This window comes from Podarcis tiliguerta, assembly GCF_965153285.1.
Source record: "Podarcis tiliguerta genome assembly, chromosome: 6".
NCBI classification, from domain to species: Eukaryota; Metazoa; Chordata; class Lepidosauria; order Squamata; family Lacertidae; genus Podarcis; species Podarcis tiliguerta.
The window spans coordinates 64,557,340-64,575,556 of record NC_139539.1 but is presented as its reverse complement, the minus strand read 5'-3'; the positions used below and the strand labels follow the sequence as shown (position 1 = coordinate 64,575,556).

The 18,217-nt window shown below is 38.4% G+C and overlaps 1 protein-coding gene across 21 annotated transcripts in view; it reads left to right on the top strand.

Annotated features, from left to right (window-relative positions):
- Nucleotides 1-18,217, top strand: part of ZZZ3 (zinc finger ZZ-type containing 3) — a 38,045-nt gene that overhangs the window by 13,887 nt on the left and 5,941 nt on the right. For 6 of the 21 annotated variants that reach the window (XM_083448391.1, XM_083448377.1, XM_083448392.1 and 3 more), the window contains 7 exons: nt 1,466-3,027; nt 12,212-12,350; nt 14,240-14,387; nt 14,460-14,578; nt 14,822-14,893; nt 15,045-15,146; nt 17,468-17,563. In XM_083448391.1, the coding sequence (XP_083304517.1) occupies nt 1,517-3,027; nt 12,212-12,350; nt 14,240-14,387; nt 14,460-14,578; nt 14,822-14,893; nt 15,045-15,146; nt 17,468-17,563 (2,187 nt within the window). In that variant the 5' untranslated portion in view covers nt 1,466-1,516. Of the gene's footprint in view, nt 1-1,465; nt 3,028-12,211; nt 12,351-14,239; nt 14,388-14,459; nt 14,579-14,818; nt 14,894-15,044; nt 15,147-17,467; nt 17,564-18,217 lie in introns of all 21 variants that reach the window. The other 15 variants (XM_083448373.1, XM_083448389.1, XM_083448384.1 and 12 more) reach the window with 3 other exon arrangements.

Genomic DNA, 18,217 nt, shown 5'->3' with positions numbered 1-18,217 from the left:
GTGCAGTTGATTTGTACATGAGACTCAATCAATTAAGTACATCTTGATATCTATCAGTTTTAACTTAGAGTGAAACTGTGATATAAAATCGTAACTGTCCAGTCTTGTACAGGATTACCCTGAAGCAAGTTTCACTAAGTTTAATGAGGCTTACTGCTGAGTAAATGTGCATAATTTTTTTAGCTCCATTTGCTTTATTTTTCCACTGTCTTTATTTCTAGTTTCAGTAGACAAGTTTTGAATTAGAGGCATATATGATCTTCTACTCATTCACTGTTGACTTGTTTTTGTCAGCAGCTCCTCCTGACACAAGCATTAATTCAGTTTTCCAAGGATTGCCCTTGGCACAAGGAAGAGAAGTGATAGCATATCCCACATGGTCTTAGGCTTCTTATATTACACCAGTGGCATAGGACTCATAGGCACAGGGAGTCACATGCCACTGAGTTAACTTAAGGACCAAGCATAGGAGAGATGACTGTTAGGTTCTGTTTTAAGAACCCACCAGGTCTTTGTCAGGAATCATGTAGTCCAGTTCCAACATACTTGAAGCCTGGGAATTTTTATCCTCAAAGGTAAAACCTGATGCAACTTTTAGGGATGATGATAGACCCTATCATTAGTGGATGAGATTCTAGTTGTGAATAAAGTGAAGAATTGTGAAATATATTCCTGTACATTTTTAAAAGCTTAGCATTAGCAGTGAATTCAAGCAGACTGTCTTTGATTAAACAAATTTATATCCAAATGCTTATTTCCTTTACTTGGTCCAGAGTGCATTGGTTGATTCAGTGCTGAGCCATAAGAGTAGACAACTTTTATGGGTTGTTTTTTTTTTTCTACAGTCAAATGATGAAAGCCATCACTGTGGTTTTGCTTGAAATGAACAAATTGTCTTGGGAGATGAGTACAATAATTGACTTTCGTCTTAAAGTGTGTGCTGAAATGATAAGCATGTTTGCAACATGCCTCTGAACAAATTTTTCAACTCCTGCTTTAGTTGTAGGATATCCTTTTGGGTTATGAGTGTAGAAGTAGATGATTCACTGCTTGAGTTGTAGTTTTTTAGTCCTTTTTTGAATTATAAATTGAAAAATACTGTTGAAATTAGATAGAACCTTTTTGTATGTTCTCTTAAACGCATTGGAAATCCTTCCTGTTCATTTAATGCCAGAAACAATGGTTTATGTAACTTTTCTGTTTGGCTTAACTGAAAGAAAATGATTTTCATTTTATAAACCTGCTTTAGTGTCAAAACCTTTTTCTGACCCTCTGTTGTATAAATAGTAGTGTCAATATTGAGCAGTTAGTGTTAACATATGCTAAGAAATTTAGATGATTGCCCTGCTGTCACAAGGAAACTACCACAATAGAGATCCTTATTTAGTCATAAAATTGAAATGTTAGCATGTTTTCTACTACAGACAATGCTTTTTCTCATTGTTTTATTTACCTTTCTTTGAAGGTTTCGGAATGAGTGGATCATGAGGAACATACTTTAGGGACTTGCCATAGTATGGCTGCTTCTCGATCTACTCGTGTCACAAGATCAACAGTAGGGTTAAATGGTTTGGATGAAAATTTTTGTGGCCGAACTTTAAGAAATCGTAGCATCGCTCATCCAGAGGAAGTTTCTTCTCTTCCACAAGTAAGATCAAGATCACCAAAGAAGAAACCAGAATCTCTGCAGACTCAAAAGGGAAATAACAGTGCACGAAGTAACGATGTGAAACAGCAAAGTTCTAGGGAATCATGGGTAAGCCCTCGAAAGAGGGGACTATCAGCTTCAGAAAAGGATAGTGTTGAGAAACAAATTGTGGACAATTGTGAGAAGAAACAAGGGGAACCTCATTCACCAGTTTTAAAGCGAGTTAAGCGCTGCCTGCGTTCAGAGGGACAAAACAGTTCAGAAGAAGTGTTGTCCTCTAAAACAGGGAAGGAACGATTGGAACGCAAGAGTTCAGTACCAGACAATGCTGCAGTCACTCCAGGAGCTAAACGAGCTTGTCGATGTCTTATATTGGACGATAGTGATAAAAGGGAAGTTAAAAAAGTGAATGCTTGTGCAGAAAAAATTAACAGTTTCTCAGTATCCGAAGAACTTGCAGGTTGTCAGACTGTCAATGGAGTTGATGGGAGAGGTCCAAATGCTGCAAAGTGTGACAACTGTCAGCCTGATGGGACTACTGCACAAAACAATGTTGTTTCCTGTTCATCTAAGGAAAAAGATGTTGCAGAAAATGGAAATGCATTGGCCCACTCATCATTTTTTCTCAACAGAAATAAAGAGGACAGTTTTGTTGACCACAGTGTGCCTTGCACAAATTCACAAGAACAGTTAACATTAGAGGACCACAAACAATTAAACAACTGTTTGCCTGAGGAAACTACTAATCAGGCACATGAGTCAGGTACGGGTACGGGGTCCTCTTCTGAAATCCAGTCACCTTTATTAAGGGATTCTGAGGAGGAAGTAGACGTGGTGGGTGATAGCAGTGCCTCAAAAGAACAGTCTGAAAAAACCAACAGCAACCTGGGCAATTGTCATGACAGTACATCAGTCTCAGGTGAACCTGAACCATCAGTTTCTGTTTTGGACTGTGTTTCTACTCAAATTGCATCTGTGTCAGAACCTCAAGAACACAGATACACACTGAGAACATCACCATGGAGGGTGGGCACAGCAAAAGGTAGCCCTACTAAACATAACTCTCCATGTAGAGAAAATGGACAGCTTGAGGAGAACAATCACAGTGCCGCTGAAACGAATGTAGAATCAAGTATTACCAATATCAATGGGTCTTCTGTAAACACAGATACTGTTCTGAATGAGAAAGAGAGAAGTTGCGATTCCGGGGAATATATAGATGAAGGACTAAGTAAACCACCCCCAGAGGCTAGGCTTGTTACTGGATCCCTACCATCTGCCAAAGAGAGTGCCAACCTTCATGCTGTAGAAGAGGAAGAGGAAGAGCCTGATGTGTATTTCTTTGAATCAGATCATGTGGCATTGAAACACAACAAAGAGTATGTGTAACTATGGTAACCATGGATTCTGCTTTTTGTTTGTTATTCAAGCCCCTAGTTTTTCAAATACTATTACATCTACCTTAGTGTAATTTCATTTAAATAATAGTTTTCTTTAGAATACACTTGAATTCTGCAAGAACTATGATTTAAGTATATTATTTTAGTGTGAGAATATAGCAGGAAGTTGACTTTAAGGCTGCAATCTTATATCTATCTAGAAGCAAGCCACATTGAACTCAATGGGTCTTATTGCTGAGTAGACATGTATAGAATTGCAGTGTAAAACTTCATTGTTTTTGTTTTTGAAAGCTAATTCAGAATTAGAATTTTACATTTCAGGGTTTATTGCAACATTTGAGTGAAAATTTTTATTAGTATGCTAAATACAGTGTCGTCTGTAGAATAGTGATATTAGTGTACATAGCAGAGTGTATAAATTGTCAGTGAGTTGTTATGGCAGTTACATAGCATTGCAAAAGAGATTAATTTACATAAGCTTCAAATTAATTAACCTGGTTTACGTTGCTAACTTACTGTGTAGCAGTTTCTAAACTTACTCTAAAACTGTCATCTGTAAAATCTAGTAATGTTGCATGGAATTCAGCATTGTGAATTTCAGTTTGCACAGATGAAACAATCCCTTCTCTCCTCTCCCTGTGCGCTGTTGGCGTTCTTCGACTTCCACAATTCAATTTTGGGATGCTTGCAGTGGGGTGTAGAGGGGGGGAGCCCCACTGCACAAGCGGAAGTCCTCATTTGTGCAAGCAGAAGTTCTGCTGATCAGGCTTCTTATATGAATCCCTCTCATAATAAAGTCATATGGTTCATCAATTAGGTTTAATACATTATTAGCTGTATAAATATATTGCTTGTCATTTTGACAGGTGGAGGTTGGGAAGGTTTGTGAACTGCATATAACCTTCAAGGTATATAGATAGTGCTTTTCCATGTGAATCCTCAACAGCTAAACATCCAACAGTGAATTATTCTTAACTGCCCCCCTGCCCACATTTGGCCTTTGCTGGGTACAGGAGGCTGATGAAGTAGCAAAGTTGATGAAGTGTGGTAGGCTTTGTGGTCTAGATCAGTAGTGGTTTAGACAGTTGGTGTGGGCTGGGAGAGAGAGGTTCAGCTTCTGGATCTTAAATGATAGTCTCTGTATAATGGAGTAGTCAAATATGTAAATAACCCAAGACCTTGTTTATGCAACAAGAAATATTAAGTTACTTTGAATTAATATGTACTTTTGAGATTTGGAGTATGTTAAGAATGTCTTCCTATTCTTGGAGTTAAACATTTTGTCACTATTTAGTCGCATTCTGGGTACTGAATAGCTAAAGTATTAAAGGCCAGTTAAAAGGCTAATTTTCTGATGAACAGAGAAACATGATAATTTTCTAGCAATAAATATGGTTTTGTACATTCAATTGTAACTTTGGACATTGTGACGCAGAAGTAGCAGATGATTGTCTTTCATCTCTGGGATCAGTGACTGTACTATTACTTTTGGAGTCACATCACTTAAAATGGATGTTTTTACTGCTGGAATTAGATAATGTGCTTTGAATAAAAGCAATTGGGTTAGAATAGTGTTTTTCCCCTGTTAACATTTTGTGGAAATAACTGCAATAACAACTATTCGCTGCAGTTTATTTTCCTCATAAGAATTTGAAACATATTCACAGCTTGACCTTGTTTTTAAGTTACGTTTTCTGTAAATGGATGTTTCCCCACTGTGATCTTTTCTCAGTGAATGCATAATTTTGAAACGGAAATGAACTGCTGGAAGTCAGATGTGGACTGAAAGGCCATATCAAACCTTGTTTGTGTGCTAGAGGTGTTTTAGTGGTTAACAGTTGTTGACAAAGTGAAGTTGGATTTATGTTTATTTTTTGAAAGAACAGTGTTGCACCTTACAAAAAACTTTAGTTTTTGTTTGGCACATGTTCAGTCAACACATAAGAGTTGAATATTTGTTCCAAGCCAAAAGCATTGCCTTTGGTGAAGCTGGTACTTGTATATCTGATGATTGTGCTGTCACCAAGGGATTTGTGTGTTTACCGGTATACCTTTTTTGTTGAGGATTTTTTTTTTTTTAAATATCCCACTTTCCTCCCAGACTGGGATTGAAGGTGGTTTACACAAATTAAAGCAACACAGAAAAAAATATACCAGTAGAAAGATAAAAACATATAAAATATAATAGTTATCCCCCCGGTCTCCCAGAACATGCAGAGAAATGAAGAGGGCACGGCAAAGAGAGACAAGTTGACAAAGCTTTAGGCTGCTGGGGAAGTAACCAGTGGAGGAGCCTAGGGAGCAATGGGAAGGTGGGGACCTTTAGTCCTTGCAACTGCCTCATTGGGGCAAGGCCTCTTGGGCAGAGTAGCTGTGATCACTAGGCCTGTGCTGTTTTGGTTTATTTGAATAAGGAGCTAACTTTACTGACACCAGGTGGTTTATTGCTGACCTAACCCTTACTCCAGCTACTTTGAATTGTGTCCGAAAACAGGCGAGTGACTGGAAGTAGCCAGTGGAGTTACTATAACAAGGGAATCGTATGTTCCCTAATAACTGGCCCCTGTTAACCACCTGGCTGCAGCTCTTTGGGCCTTTTCAAAGGCAGCCCCACGTAGATTGTGCTACAGTAATCCAGACACGATGTAAATAAGGTGTGTGTCTTACTGTGGCCAGATCAGACATCTGCAGGAGTGGGTGCACTGGTGCACTAGCTTTAACCGTGCAAATGCACTTCTGGCCACCTGGGCATCCAGGCTCAGGACTGAATCCAGAAGCACACCCACACTGTGAACCTGAGTTTTCAAGGGCAGTGTTACTCCATCCAGTACAGGCTGAATCCATATTCACTGTTCTGGCTTCCGACTGATCACGCGTACCTCTGTCTTGTCTGGATTAAGTTGCCTTACTGATGGCACACCAGTTTATAACTGAGACAGTTTAGAACAGTGTCTCCAAATCCCATCCCAATAAGGTGGCCCAGGAGGGTCCAGCAGAACCAACTGGGACATACACTGGGAATTGGGCAAGGGAAGTATGTCAAAAGCCGCCTCTGTCCTATAACTAGGCCTAAAACCAGATTGAAATTGATCTAGGTATTCCATCTCATCTAGAAACCCCTGGAGCCTGAGATGCCAGTATACACTCTAGTACCTTGCCCAGAAATGGGATATTGTTGAATTGTTTGAATGGTTGGATAAATGGTAGCTGCTGCTTTTTATAATGTTTCATAGATACCTATAGATTATTATCTCATAGTCATCTCAGCAGGCACCTTTTATTTTAGCCTTTAAACATTTGCTGAAAACTTTTCTATGTCACTAGGCTTAGGAAGACCATTAAGAATATATCTTTTGTAATAGCTGATTATCTGTGATTTTAAATTTTTATATGGTTTTTATTGTATAGATATAATTGTTGTAAACTGCTTTGATATTTTTTAATGAAATCACTATAGAAGTATTTTTTATACATAAATAATTTTTGGAATATTTTGGTTACAACAGCTCTGGCTGCTCTGTAGAAGGCAAAAAGAATAAAATGTGTGTACTTTTTATGGCCAAATCCTTTTTTTCTGATTTTATTTCCTCTAGATGGAAAAAGGATGCTTCTTTTTTTTTTTGTAAAACTTTTTGTGTGTGTGTGAAGAATAGCAAATTGAAGGAGACTTGTTACTTCATTTCATTCTTGGATTAATTTCAAAGATTTCCCCTCCCAATAACCCCAACTCTAGAACCAATTGTGTGTGCCAGAATTCACTTTGAAACACATGAAGTAATAAAAAAGATAATGGTTTTAAACATGTTCAGAGTACTTTGTTTTTCGTCAGTAAATGAACAAAATGCAATAACAGAACTAAATAATTTGGGAGGGCAGGATTCTCAGTTTGGGCCTAATGAAGCCAATCTTCCCATAGGCAAAAAGCTTTGGAATAAGTTATCTATCATGTGACTAATAATTACTGCTTCTTATTCCACTTGTCTACTAAAAGTTCCCAAAGGCAAGTCCAGCTTAGTTTGCCGACTAAACTGTTAAAAGACTAGAATAGCAAATATCTCATAAAATATGTTTCCGTGATCAGCGGCCTGGTTTGGATGGTTATATATCTGCTCTCTATATTCTGAATCATCCTCTAAATTTCTTTTAGTTCAGAGAGACCACTACACCTGGAATTGAGCTCTGCTCTTCACCAGCTCATATAACTTTTAAACACCTTTTCCAGTTGTTCCTGTTTACAAGTGCTGGTGCTGGAGTGGAGCATTATTCCAGGGTTTGGGTCTAAATACCCACCTTCCTCCTGAGCAAAACTGACAGAATCACACCTGGACTTGAGCTCTGCTCCCAACCCAGCCTAGCCCAATTTGCAATGTCTCTTCAATAGACATGCATTTAACAGGGTTATTTTTCCGATAACCAGTAATGATTGTCTGGAAAATACTGGAACTGATATATATTTACTAAATTTTGAAAACCGACTGCAGACAGAATGTTCTTGGTTTTCTAACTATGGTATGGCTTCTACATACCTTTACCACTTGTGTGCAACTTCCCCTCACTTCTCTTTTCAGAATTACGTCTATACTGGTGTTAATTCTAACATCCCACTTCTAATCATGTGTATGCTTTTATCTCTTGTTTTGAGGTCTCCTTGGTTGCTATTATCATGAATGCAACCTGAAACTGCACTATAGTCATATCTGAAAAGGGAATGAGGGAAGGGATTTTGGTGTGAAAGAAGATGGTGTGAGAAGTGAATGAGCCTACTGGGAGCTTTCAATCTCACAAACATGGTAAAGGGATCAGGAACACTATGTCTGTCCTGGTACCAGTGGTTTATCATCCTCTTAAAATGCTCCACAATTTGTATTTTCTGTTTTACCTTGCTGTCGTTGCTTATTGTTCTCCAGTCTGGGTTTTAAAGTGTGTTAAATAAATAATTAGTGTATACACAATTAATAATGTGATTCCACAGCAGGAAACAAAATAATTGTTTGAAATAGCAGAATCAACTAAAAAAATAATGAAACATTTCCCTTGAGATACAGGACGTGCCTTGTATAAACTTATGCAGGAAGTTCGTGACTCTTATGTTCTAAGTAAGCCACCTCTGTGCTTTATCAGAACAAACACTAAATCTGTCACATTAGCCTGTTAGTATATTACAAAAGATGCTATGTTTGTTCCATTTTAAATTTATAATACGCTTGGTCTCATCATAAGAATAAAAATAGACATATGTTGCATTTTCAAAACAGGTTATACTCCAACTTCTGATTTATGAAGTATGAATATTTTAACAGTATAGAGTCTTATCTGAGCGCCGCACCCCATAATCGCCTTTGACTGGACTTAACTGTCCAGAGGTACTTTACCTTTTACCTTTACTCTGTTAGTTAATGTTGAATAAGGAGAATCTTATTTTTCTTGACTAGAGAAGCAGAGGTTTATAAAAATGGGCATTCAGTTCTGCCATTGATAGATTAACTTCATACTGTCAGTATGAAGAAAATTTTTGAAACATTTACTTGTTGGAGATAGTGTTTAGCTTTCTTTTTATGGGTTTTTCATCTATCATCTGTTATCATGATGATACAGAAAAAAGACTTATTTAAATGTCCTGTTGTGATATTTCCCTACATAAATTATGAATCAGAAAGTGAAGCATAGAATTCAGTTGTGCTGCTGATAATATAGGAGTAGTTTTATGAGTCCATGCAATTTCATAGCAGTCCTTACATATGTATGGTTCTTTTTTGGTGTTGGCAGGATTTTGATTCTCGTAAGAAAAAAGCAGTTGTAATGAGTTAAGTATTTTGTATTTTAAACTTCGTTTCAGTTGCATTAGTATTTAATTATTATGTGAGCCACCTGTGGCAGATGTGTGGTGGAATGGCATAATATATATGTATTCAAAATAATGTTTTGAGATTAAGTTTGTTAGCTTTTGTGTTGGCAAAAAAGTTAATTGTGTTACAGTTGTAAGATTGGAAACCTTGCCTAGGGTGAAAAAAGAATTTTATTTAGAATACTAATGAGGTTACTAGTATTCAATACTTACCATATGATTGTGTGAATGTATATTTGGGGTGGATCCAGAGATATACCCGTGGGTGAGGTGGAAAGTGACTTTTCCACCCCATCCTCTCCCAGACAGTCTTCTGAAAAGGCTTCTCAATTCCTCTGCTGAATGGGGTTGGATGTGGTATGGGAGACGAAGGGGAAAGATTGTGGAAAATCTCTGCTCACAGAGATGCTTTCACACTTTTCTTCAATCTTCCTCTTCTGCCACACCACATTGGGGATCACTTAGGGGTTCTCCATATGTGGTAGCCACTTCAGGGGGACCTCTAATTTTTTGTTAACCTCAATGGTTCATCAACCAGCAGGCAGGCTGGTTGATCTTTGCAATACATGCCCAATGCCTATGCTGAACCAGTTGCATCTGTAATCATTAAAGTTGTGGCCTAATTTGAATCCAGCATGTGTTTCCTGTTCCCTTTCTTTTGTCTGTGCACCCCACCTCTGCCTCACTGTGCCTGGGCCCACAAAACAGTAGACAGCAGTGTAAGAACATTTTAAAGGAAGCACTGTGGCAATAAATAGTTCAGGAGTCCCCTAGCTCATGTATGAGTGCCTACTGGGTATGTAGCCTTGTGCTTCTGTGTAGATTCAGCATCTTCTTTGGCTCTAGGAAGTAGACACATTTTCTATCTGCCCTTGGGGCAATCTGAAATTATTAGTATAATGAAAATGACTAATTATAAACAGATTTTAATTATTTGGACTGACGGATTGCTTTGTAAAAATAAAGTGGCATGATAGACCGCTTAACCCACAGCAGCTTAAATATAAATCGCATAAAATAGTTTATTGAACTAAGTCAGCTGAGAAACTAATTCTTCTACTGCAAACTATGTCGGAATTTTGACTGTAAAAAAAGGACTATATGATCTTTCAAATATTTAGAAGGCAAAGACTTAAAAATGCAAAACATATGTGAAATCTTGACTAGTTCATTTCATGGGTTGTTAGACCTGAGAACTGTGGTATTGCTCATAACAAGCAATAATAGAAGTCGGTATTACTTCTAAGATTGCTTTCAGAATCCCGGTGTGCAAAACCCCTGTGCAAATATTAGTGAGTAACTAATCAATGTGCATGTAGAGAGGCTGTGCATGAATTCCCATATAGACCTTGTCAGACAGTAGTTTCCATAAGGATTGGACCTCATATGGAAATCCAGAACTGGCTATTTTTTGCGTTCTTTTCTTAGTCCCCTCTTCTCATTCTTCTGTGTCCAATGTGATAATGAGACATATCCTACATTCAGACAACTTCAGGATCTCCCATTAGTGATTCACTTTTTCCTTTCCTGTTGACTGCTCTCGCTATGGAAGGAAGTGAATGCCTATACTAGGAATTCATCCAGTTATTTAAATTAACTACCCTTGGCAAAGACTTGCCCAGTAGCTTGTCTGGGAAAGCCATTCAAATGTCAGCATATTTCTTCTCACATGAGATGGAAATCAAATTGTTGCATAAAACATTTCTAGCTGGACGCACTTCATGTTTATCTAGCTACAATGAACACACTAAGATTCCTGAGTATTCAGCCTAAGATGTAAATATATTGATTTTTTTTTCAATAGTAATGGGAAAATATTCCAATTTTGCACCATTAGGTATGTATTCCTTGTTGGGTTTGTTTTATCATATGCTTAGACAGTTATGTATAGGAACAATTATGCACATTTAAGTTTCTTTTCCTGTTGCTTCAGTGTCATAATTATTCAGGCCCGCCCACACAGGAGTTGTATATGTTTGTATAAACTATAAAAAGCAGCTACCCTCTGTGAATATGTATTTGCAAGGCTTGTTGTCTAACATATTGTTAGAAAAACATTTATCCTCTTGGGATTTGTGCCTATTAAGCCAGTTAAGTACTGCTTTTATTAATGTGCTTAATAGTATCGCTAAGCAAAAACAATGCTTTCCTTCTGCTAAAAATAAATCCTGTGAACATGTATGAACTCCTAAGATGTCAATGCAAAAGAATTATTATTTCTGTGAGACAGCAGTGTAAGCAAGAACTCATTATTTATGCTTTAGGAAATAATAATAATAATAATAATAATAATAATAATAATAATAATTTATACCCTGCCCATCTGGCTGGGTTTCCCCAGCCACTCTGGGCGGCTTCCAACAAAATATTAAAAATACAATAAAACATCAAACATTTAAAACTTTCCTAAATAGGGCTGCCTTCAGATGTCTTCTAAAAGTCAGATAGTTGTTTATTTCCTTCACATCTGATGGGAGGGCATTCCACAGGGCGGGCGCCACTACCAAGAAGGCCCTCTGCCTCGTTCCCTGTAACCTCACTTCTCACAGTGAGGGAACCGCCAGAAGGTCCTCGGAGTTGGACCTCAGTGTCCGGGCTGACACATGTCAGAACTCTGCATTTGTGTGGGTGTGAATACATACACTCACAATAATACTGAAGATATAAACCATTAATGATGCAGATAGGAAGGAACTTGAGGCATGTCTTTGGTAAGACAAAGCAAAAGAAATAAGATATAATAGCTTTCAGTATGAATAAGATATCAACATGAATTGCATCACAGCCTGCCCAGTGCCTGCTCACTTAGTCTGCCTCACCCCCTAGCCATGCCAAAACCTTTTGCCAGGCAAGGTTTTGTGGTATATTTGTGGTAGTTGGGGAAAATTAACTTTGATTAACCTCATTGACTACAATAGATAGATAGATCGATAGATACTTAGATACTTCCTTTGTCCAGGTATCAGGGTGATACTAGTCTAGTATGTTGGAACCTTATTTATAGTGGTAGGTAGAAATATACTGTACAGCAAGAAGAAAAGCATCCAGTTTTTTATACTTGTTATGTGTTTTTGCTGACATTTCTATAAAGCAGTGAATCCTACCAATATTTCAGATTAAAAGAACTTCTGATACACATTCTATTGGTGCACTTAAAAAATTACTTTTAATATATGCAGTCCTGTTAAAATAATATGCTTTGTTTGAGTCTTTCAGATAAGTGTGCTGGGTGCTGAGGTTTTGGGGTTTCCCCCCTCCTTTTGCTTTGGTTATTGTGCATAGAAATCTGTAGTGAGTTGTTTCCCTTTGTCTCTGTAGTTATCAGAGACTGTTACAGACGATTGCGGTACTCGAGGCTCAGCGCACTCAAGCAGTTCAAGATCTTGAGAGTTTAGGCAGACACCAGAGAGAAGCGCTGAAAGATCCCATTGGATTTGTGGAAAGTCTCCAAAAGAAGGTATTGCAGTGGGAATTTTTAAGCACCCCTGAGAGATGTTTGATAACGAATAATTCATCTCCTGCAGACAAGTGCGTGTAAATGGTAGAATTAGGGGAAAACATGGCCTTTCTATAAGACACAGGCAATTAGAGCTTATTGAGTCTGTTACCTTCTCAACTACATTGTTTGTTCAAAACTGTGTTTGTGAAGATTTTGTAATGAGGTTGTAATGTTGGTTGAGGGCCTGTCAGATCTAATAGGTAAGGCCAAGAGTTTCCATTATTTTTCCCTTGTCTTTTCCCAAATTCCCCACTTGGGGCTGGTTCTTCTGATTCAGGGCCTCCCATGCACTCAGGTAGTCGAGGTATGAAATGGTTCTCCATACTGTGCCCAACTCCCAATTTGTTTGGCAGTTTCAATTAAGCTGTCTATAAGAGCCACTACTCTCCGTAACTGAGGGGCAGAGGCAGCCATTTCTCCTGACTTTATACCTCCTTTAACCATCAGTGACATGTTCAGTGGCCTCTATATCCTTTCATGCTTTAGGCAGTGCCAATGCTTGTTGTTGTTGGGTTTTTTAATGGCACCTTAACATCCCAGCTACAATTCACCCAGGGGTGACACTGAAACATTGTGGTAGAAAATGAAGTTTATGCCCTCTCCCACATCCATGTCCCTCTCCAGATAGCTTTCAGTGTAAACTGAGCCCTTCACTCCTGATCTTACGAAGCCCTCTTACAGCCTGGGCACACTAAGGTCAAAAAGCGTAGGAGGCCAGAGGCATGTTTGCTGGCCCTCATTCCTCTACTCTTGACCTTGCGTTTAGCACACTGATCTGCAGTGAACTTGCAGAAATGTTCAGCTGAATGTGCTTAGAAGCCTTCCCCCAACCAGGAACTCGATATTATCAGGGTTCCCGATTGTAAGGTTCCTGAATGGAAGCCCCTTACAGACTTCTGTGCTAAAGGCTAAAAAGACGATTGTGGTTGGAATGGGTACTCTTGACATGGTTCAGGATTTTGGGGTAATGGTTGGTACAGACCCCTAGTCTCTTCCTCCTCCCTTGCCTTCACATATTTAGACTGAACATTTGAAGAAGGCTTCTCTTCTTCAGAAGAGAAAAACACAACATTTCCATGTGACCAGGTGTTCATGCATAGGATTTGGCTCACACTGAAAGCTGTCTGCAGGTGGGGAATAGGTTGCATGCTCACACTAATGTCCCACCACACTGTTTTAGGGTCATTTGCCACCCCTAGTTGAATGTATGCTGCAGCTTTGTAACTCCTCCTGCTTGTCATTGACAGTTAATTTACTTCTGATTTTGCAGAGAACGTTTAGATGTCCTAGCAAAGAGAACTAGCAATTGAGCTGTATGATGCAGTCATGAGAAAGCAGAAGTATCTGTTTCAGGCCAGTCTGTAGATGTTTTTGTGGAACATACTGCCATTGATTACAATTGAATTATTAAGGGAAGGGCATATAGTGAGTGAGTTGTAGAGGGAAATATCCACACACATTCTGAAGATGTTTTTGACCAACTGTGGTATGTTCTTTAATTTATATTTCCTGGTCTCCTCCCTGTCTCTCTTAATATGCTATATATGCGCACAGACTAAAATTTGATGGGAAATCATGCTTTCTATTTAGTTAACAAAAGACAGTAAGAGGAGATGACTGTCACTGTTTTAAACATGACCTCCAACAAGCCATCATTTCCCATTCCCCTACATATTTTATACACTTTCCTGTGTATTACTGTTGGATGAGTTTCTTTTAAAATGTGGAAATACAGTAAAACATGGCTTACTTTAAAACAGGCTCATGTTAGTTTCATATTGCATCATTTGAAAGTGTGCTTTGTGTGTATTTGTGAACTCTTTTCTTCTTAATTTTGACTTTTTCAGGTTGACGTAGGGCTTCCATATCCACAGAGAGTTGTTCAGCTGCCAGATATATCCTGGGACCAATATACTACAAGCCTTGGGAATTTTGAAAGAGAATTCAAAAACCGAAAGCGTAACAGTAGACGAGCAAAACTTATTTTTGATAAAGGTAAGTAAATAACTATGCCATGGTGGTGGGGCACTCTAATGCTCTTTAATAATTATTTTCTATTATTTTCAGTAGGTTTACCTGTAAGACCAAAAAGCCCTTTGGATCTCAGAAAGGATGGAGAGGCCACTTCATACTCTGTATTGCCTTTCAGTGATTGTCCAGAAGCTTCAGCAAACAACCGTCCGCAGGTAAATACTACCAAAAATAAGACAGAAGCTATTTTCAGGATTTTATAAAACAGCATTTTCGATAGTTACAATGAATTCAAAGGCACCAGTTTCAAATACCTGCCCGTTGAGAATATTTATTTTAATGTGAAAAATTAGATTATTTGCTTAGCCAAAACCAAAACTCTGGTTTTGTTTGAATTAAATCCAGTTAAATGAACTTCTCTAAAGTCTTGTCCCATGTTATGTACTGTATTTAAGCAGATGATAAGAGGGCGACTTTGTGATGAGACCAAACCTGAAACTTTTAATCAGCTGTGGAGTACAGAAGAACAGGTAATGGAAAACGAGGCTAGCAGAATCATACAATTCTATAATGTTCATTTGGTTTTTGCATTGTATTCCCCACCCCTGCTTAATGAATAAGTGGAGCTCTCTTCTGTGAAACATTAATTCGTATTTATGACCTACTTTGTGATTGCTTCAGAAAAAGCTTGAATTACTACTCCTGAAGTATCCACCAGAAGAAATAGAATCTCGACGATGGCAGAAAATAGCTGATGAACTGGGAAACAGAACTGCGAAGCAGGTAATAGGGAGCAACGCTTGTTTGAGGTCTGTGCAGTCCAACAGGTGGGTTCTGTGCCTGTGTAAAACAAGCCAGAGAACTAGGGGTGGGTATCCAGTCCCTGGTGCAGAAGCTTCAAGAAGTTCAACAGGTGCCTTCCTGCTCAGCTCTCTTTTCATTGCCCCAACAGACTCTCATCTGTTGCTTTTGCTAAGAGTTGGTGTCATTGGTTATACAGTTTCTTCTGGAGTGGTGAGAAGAATAGCAGGGGGTGGCAATCAATTTTATCTTGAACCATATTTTTCACAAAATCTATTCAAATTATCAATGTGTCTCTTCCCAGTAATGAGCTACTATCGAAGCTAAACCTTACCAGAGTTCTTTCATATGAATAGCACAGAGGCTTCAGAATTATATTCCTATATAATGTCCACTGAGAACCTAGTTTTTGAACACCAGTATTATTAGTTTGTTGTTCTTTCCATTTAATTAATGAATTAGTAGGTATTAGCAAGAAAAATCTGGTCCTAACCCTTCACCGCCTTGGGGGATATCTTCAGGAGAAGAAAAGGGTAGGGAGTGAACCCTACACAAATCCCTAAGATGGACAGCGCTTTGTACACCTCTTTCCAACAACAACCGCAGCCAAGCTGGTGCCAAACACATTGCCCTGCATTCCTTTGGATCACATATGCCAAGGGGGTGGATCCTGTTGTCTGAGCAGGACCTCTATGCACACTGCTCTGGCTTGCGCCCCAGGGAGGTCACTTAGGTGCTGCTAATGCAGTAGTTTGACTTCATTCCTGGAGGCGTGCTCCATTGTCTCATGAGACTGACAGATGCCAACAAGTTAGGTATGCTATCAGTGGCAAGCATCCCCCCCCCCAAATAACCCTTTAATGGTACCAGCTCTCTAGTAAACTTTGTCTGCAACGACAGTGGTACCTCGGGTTACATACACTTCAGGTTACACACTCCGCTAACCCAGAAATAACCCAGAAATAGTACTTCAGGTTAAGAACTTTGCAGAAATCGTGCTCCGGCGGCGTGGCAGCAGCAGGAGGCCCCATTAGCTAAAGTGGTGCTTCAGGTTAAGAACAGTTTCAGGTTAAGACCTCCAGAACGAATTAAGTACTTAACCTGAGGTACCACTGTACATGAAAAATGGCAAATTTCAGATTTTCGGGTTGTTGCATTGCACCTAGAGTAAAATTATAAATGTGTGAAAAGGATTTTTATCCTAGACTGAAGAAAATCCATCTATCTCCTTTGATTAAAGTTAGAGTTGACTCCATACCACTAAATCACAATAAATATGATCTCCCAGAGTTTATGTTGTAGTTTGAAGGCGCATCTAGGATATTTTTTATTTGAAACGTGCATTTTCCTCACTTACTCATTTATTAAATTTCTATACCTTTCTCAAAAAGAAGCTCCAAAGCCCACATTTTGCTGAAGAGCAAAGTACAATTTAATAGTACTTACCATATTTTCTCTTTTGTAACCAGATTCACAAGTAAGGCAACCAATAATGCCCTATGATATGAATGCAATGTATCATTATATTAGGAACTTCTAGTCCTTCCCCCTTAAGACATTTTATATGTCCTAGATCTTTTCCTGGGCACAATACATTCATTAAATAGGTTTCCTCATAATCTGAAAATATTGGTATCCTATTAAATAGGAATTTAGAGAGAATATTTCATATTTTAAATGATCCTGAATTGAATGTACATTGTTCTGATCTTGTTGAAGGAAGGACAGAATGAAAAATAATCTGTAACCTCTTACTTTGCTAATTTAGCAAATTAAAATGCTTTATTCCATAACTTTTTGGTATCTCAACTGTGGCTCTGTATGTTCACTATTTAATTGCTTTCAAGCACCAGCAATATTGGGCAGATATTTTAGAAAATGGAGGTGACACTGTCTTTATACAAGTTACAGACAAAATTAAGTAGGAGATTAGGGAGGAGGAGTAGAAGCAATCTGGGAAAGTGAGTGACAAGTGGGCAAACAGAGCTCTGGAAGGACTTTGCAAATGAAGCTGTTCTTGATGACAGATTTGAAGAGGAGTGCGAAGTGTTCTTATGAATAGGGAAGAGGGCATGGCTTTAAGTGTATGGGGCAGCATCGCAGCTAGGAACTTATGAGTGGCACATTTGTAAAGTAGATAATGTTCACTGTGCCTCTGTTAAATGTTTAAGGTAACATTACCAGCTGCCATCCATCTCTCATGTTTTTACCTTTTTAAATACAAAACATATCTTACTAATTGGTATTAATGTTTAGAATTAGTGCCCATATGTATTTTTAAAAATCTGTTTTCACTCTTTCAGGTTGCCAGCAGAGTGCAAAAGTATTTTATAAAACTGACTAAGGCTGGTATTCCAGTTCCAGGCAGAACTCCAAACTTGTATTTTTACTCCAAAAAGGTAATTGCTAGAATATTTCACATCTGTTTCTGGCGTTTAGATAAAAATATATTTGTGGAAAACATGAATGGTGCTTTATCAGCACATTTTACTTGTTTGTTTGCTTGCTTTGGAAGAATTTTTCAGAAAGAGTAGCCTCTCCATAGTGGTCAAAGACTGCCAAAATTCAGACTGGTCTAGGGGCTTTTGTGCTGGACACCATTTTATTATGATTAAAAAACAAAACCCCAAACATCAGTAACTCTTTTTTGGGGGGGGGGGAATTATATGCAATTTGGAGACAAGATCACCCCTTTTTAAGGATGAATCATGCCAAATTTCAGAAGGATACCTTCAGAGGTATCGCATAATGTCAGCCATTACAATTGTAGCAGATGGCTTAAAAAAGGAATCACTTCATCTTACCTAGGGTTTTGTGGACAATTAGACTGAAATTTACAGACATAGAGGTGTTCTGGGGCAAGAAAACCACCAAATTGCAGACAAATAGAACCAGGGGATTTTCGGAGTTAATCTGGGGGGATTAATTTTCCAGACTGACTTATTCCCTAGTGGTATAGAAGCAGAGGACTGGGAAATTTTCAGCAGTGTGTCACCAGTATTCTGTGTATTCACATTAAACCATAGTTTGTTTAAAAGATAATGGTTTAAAGC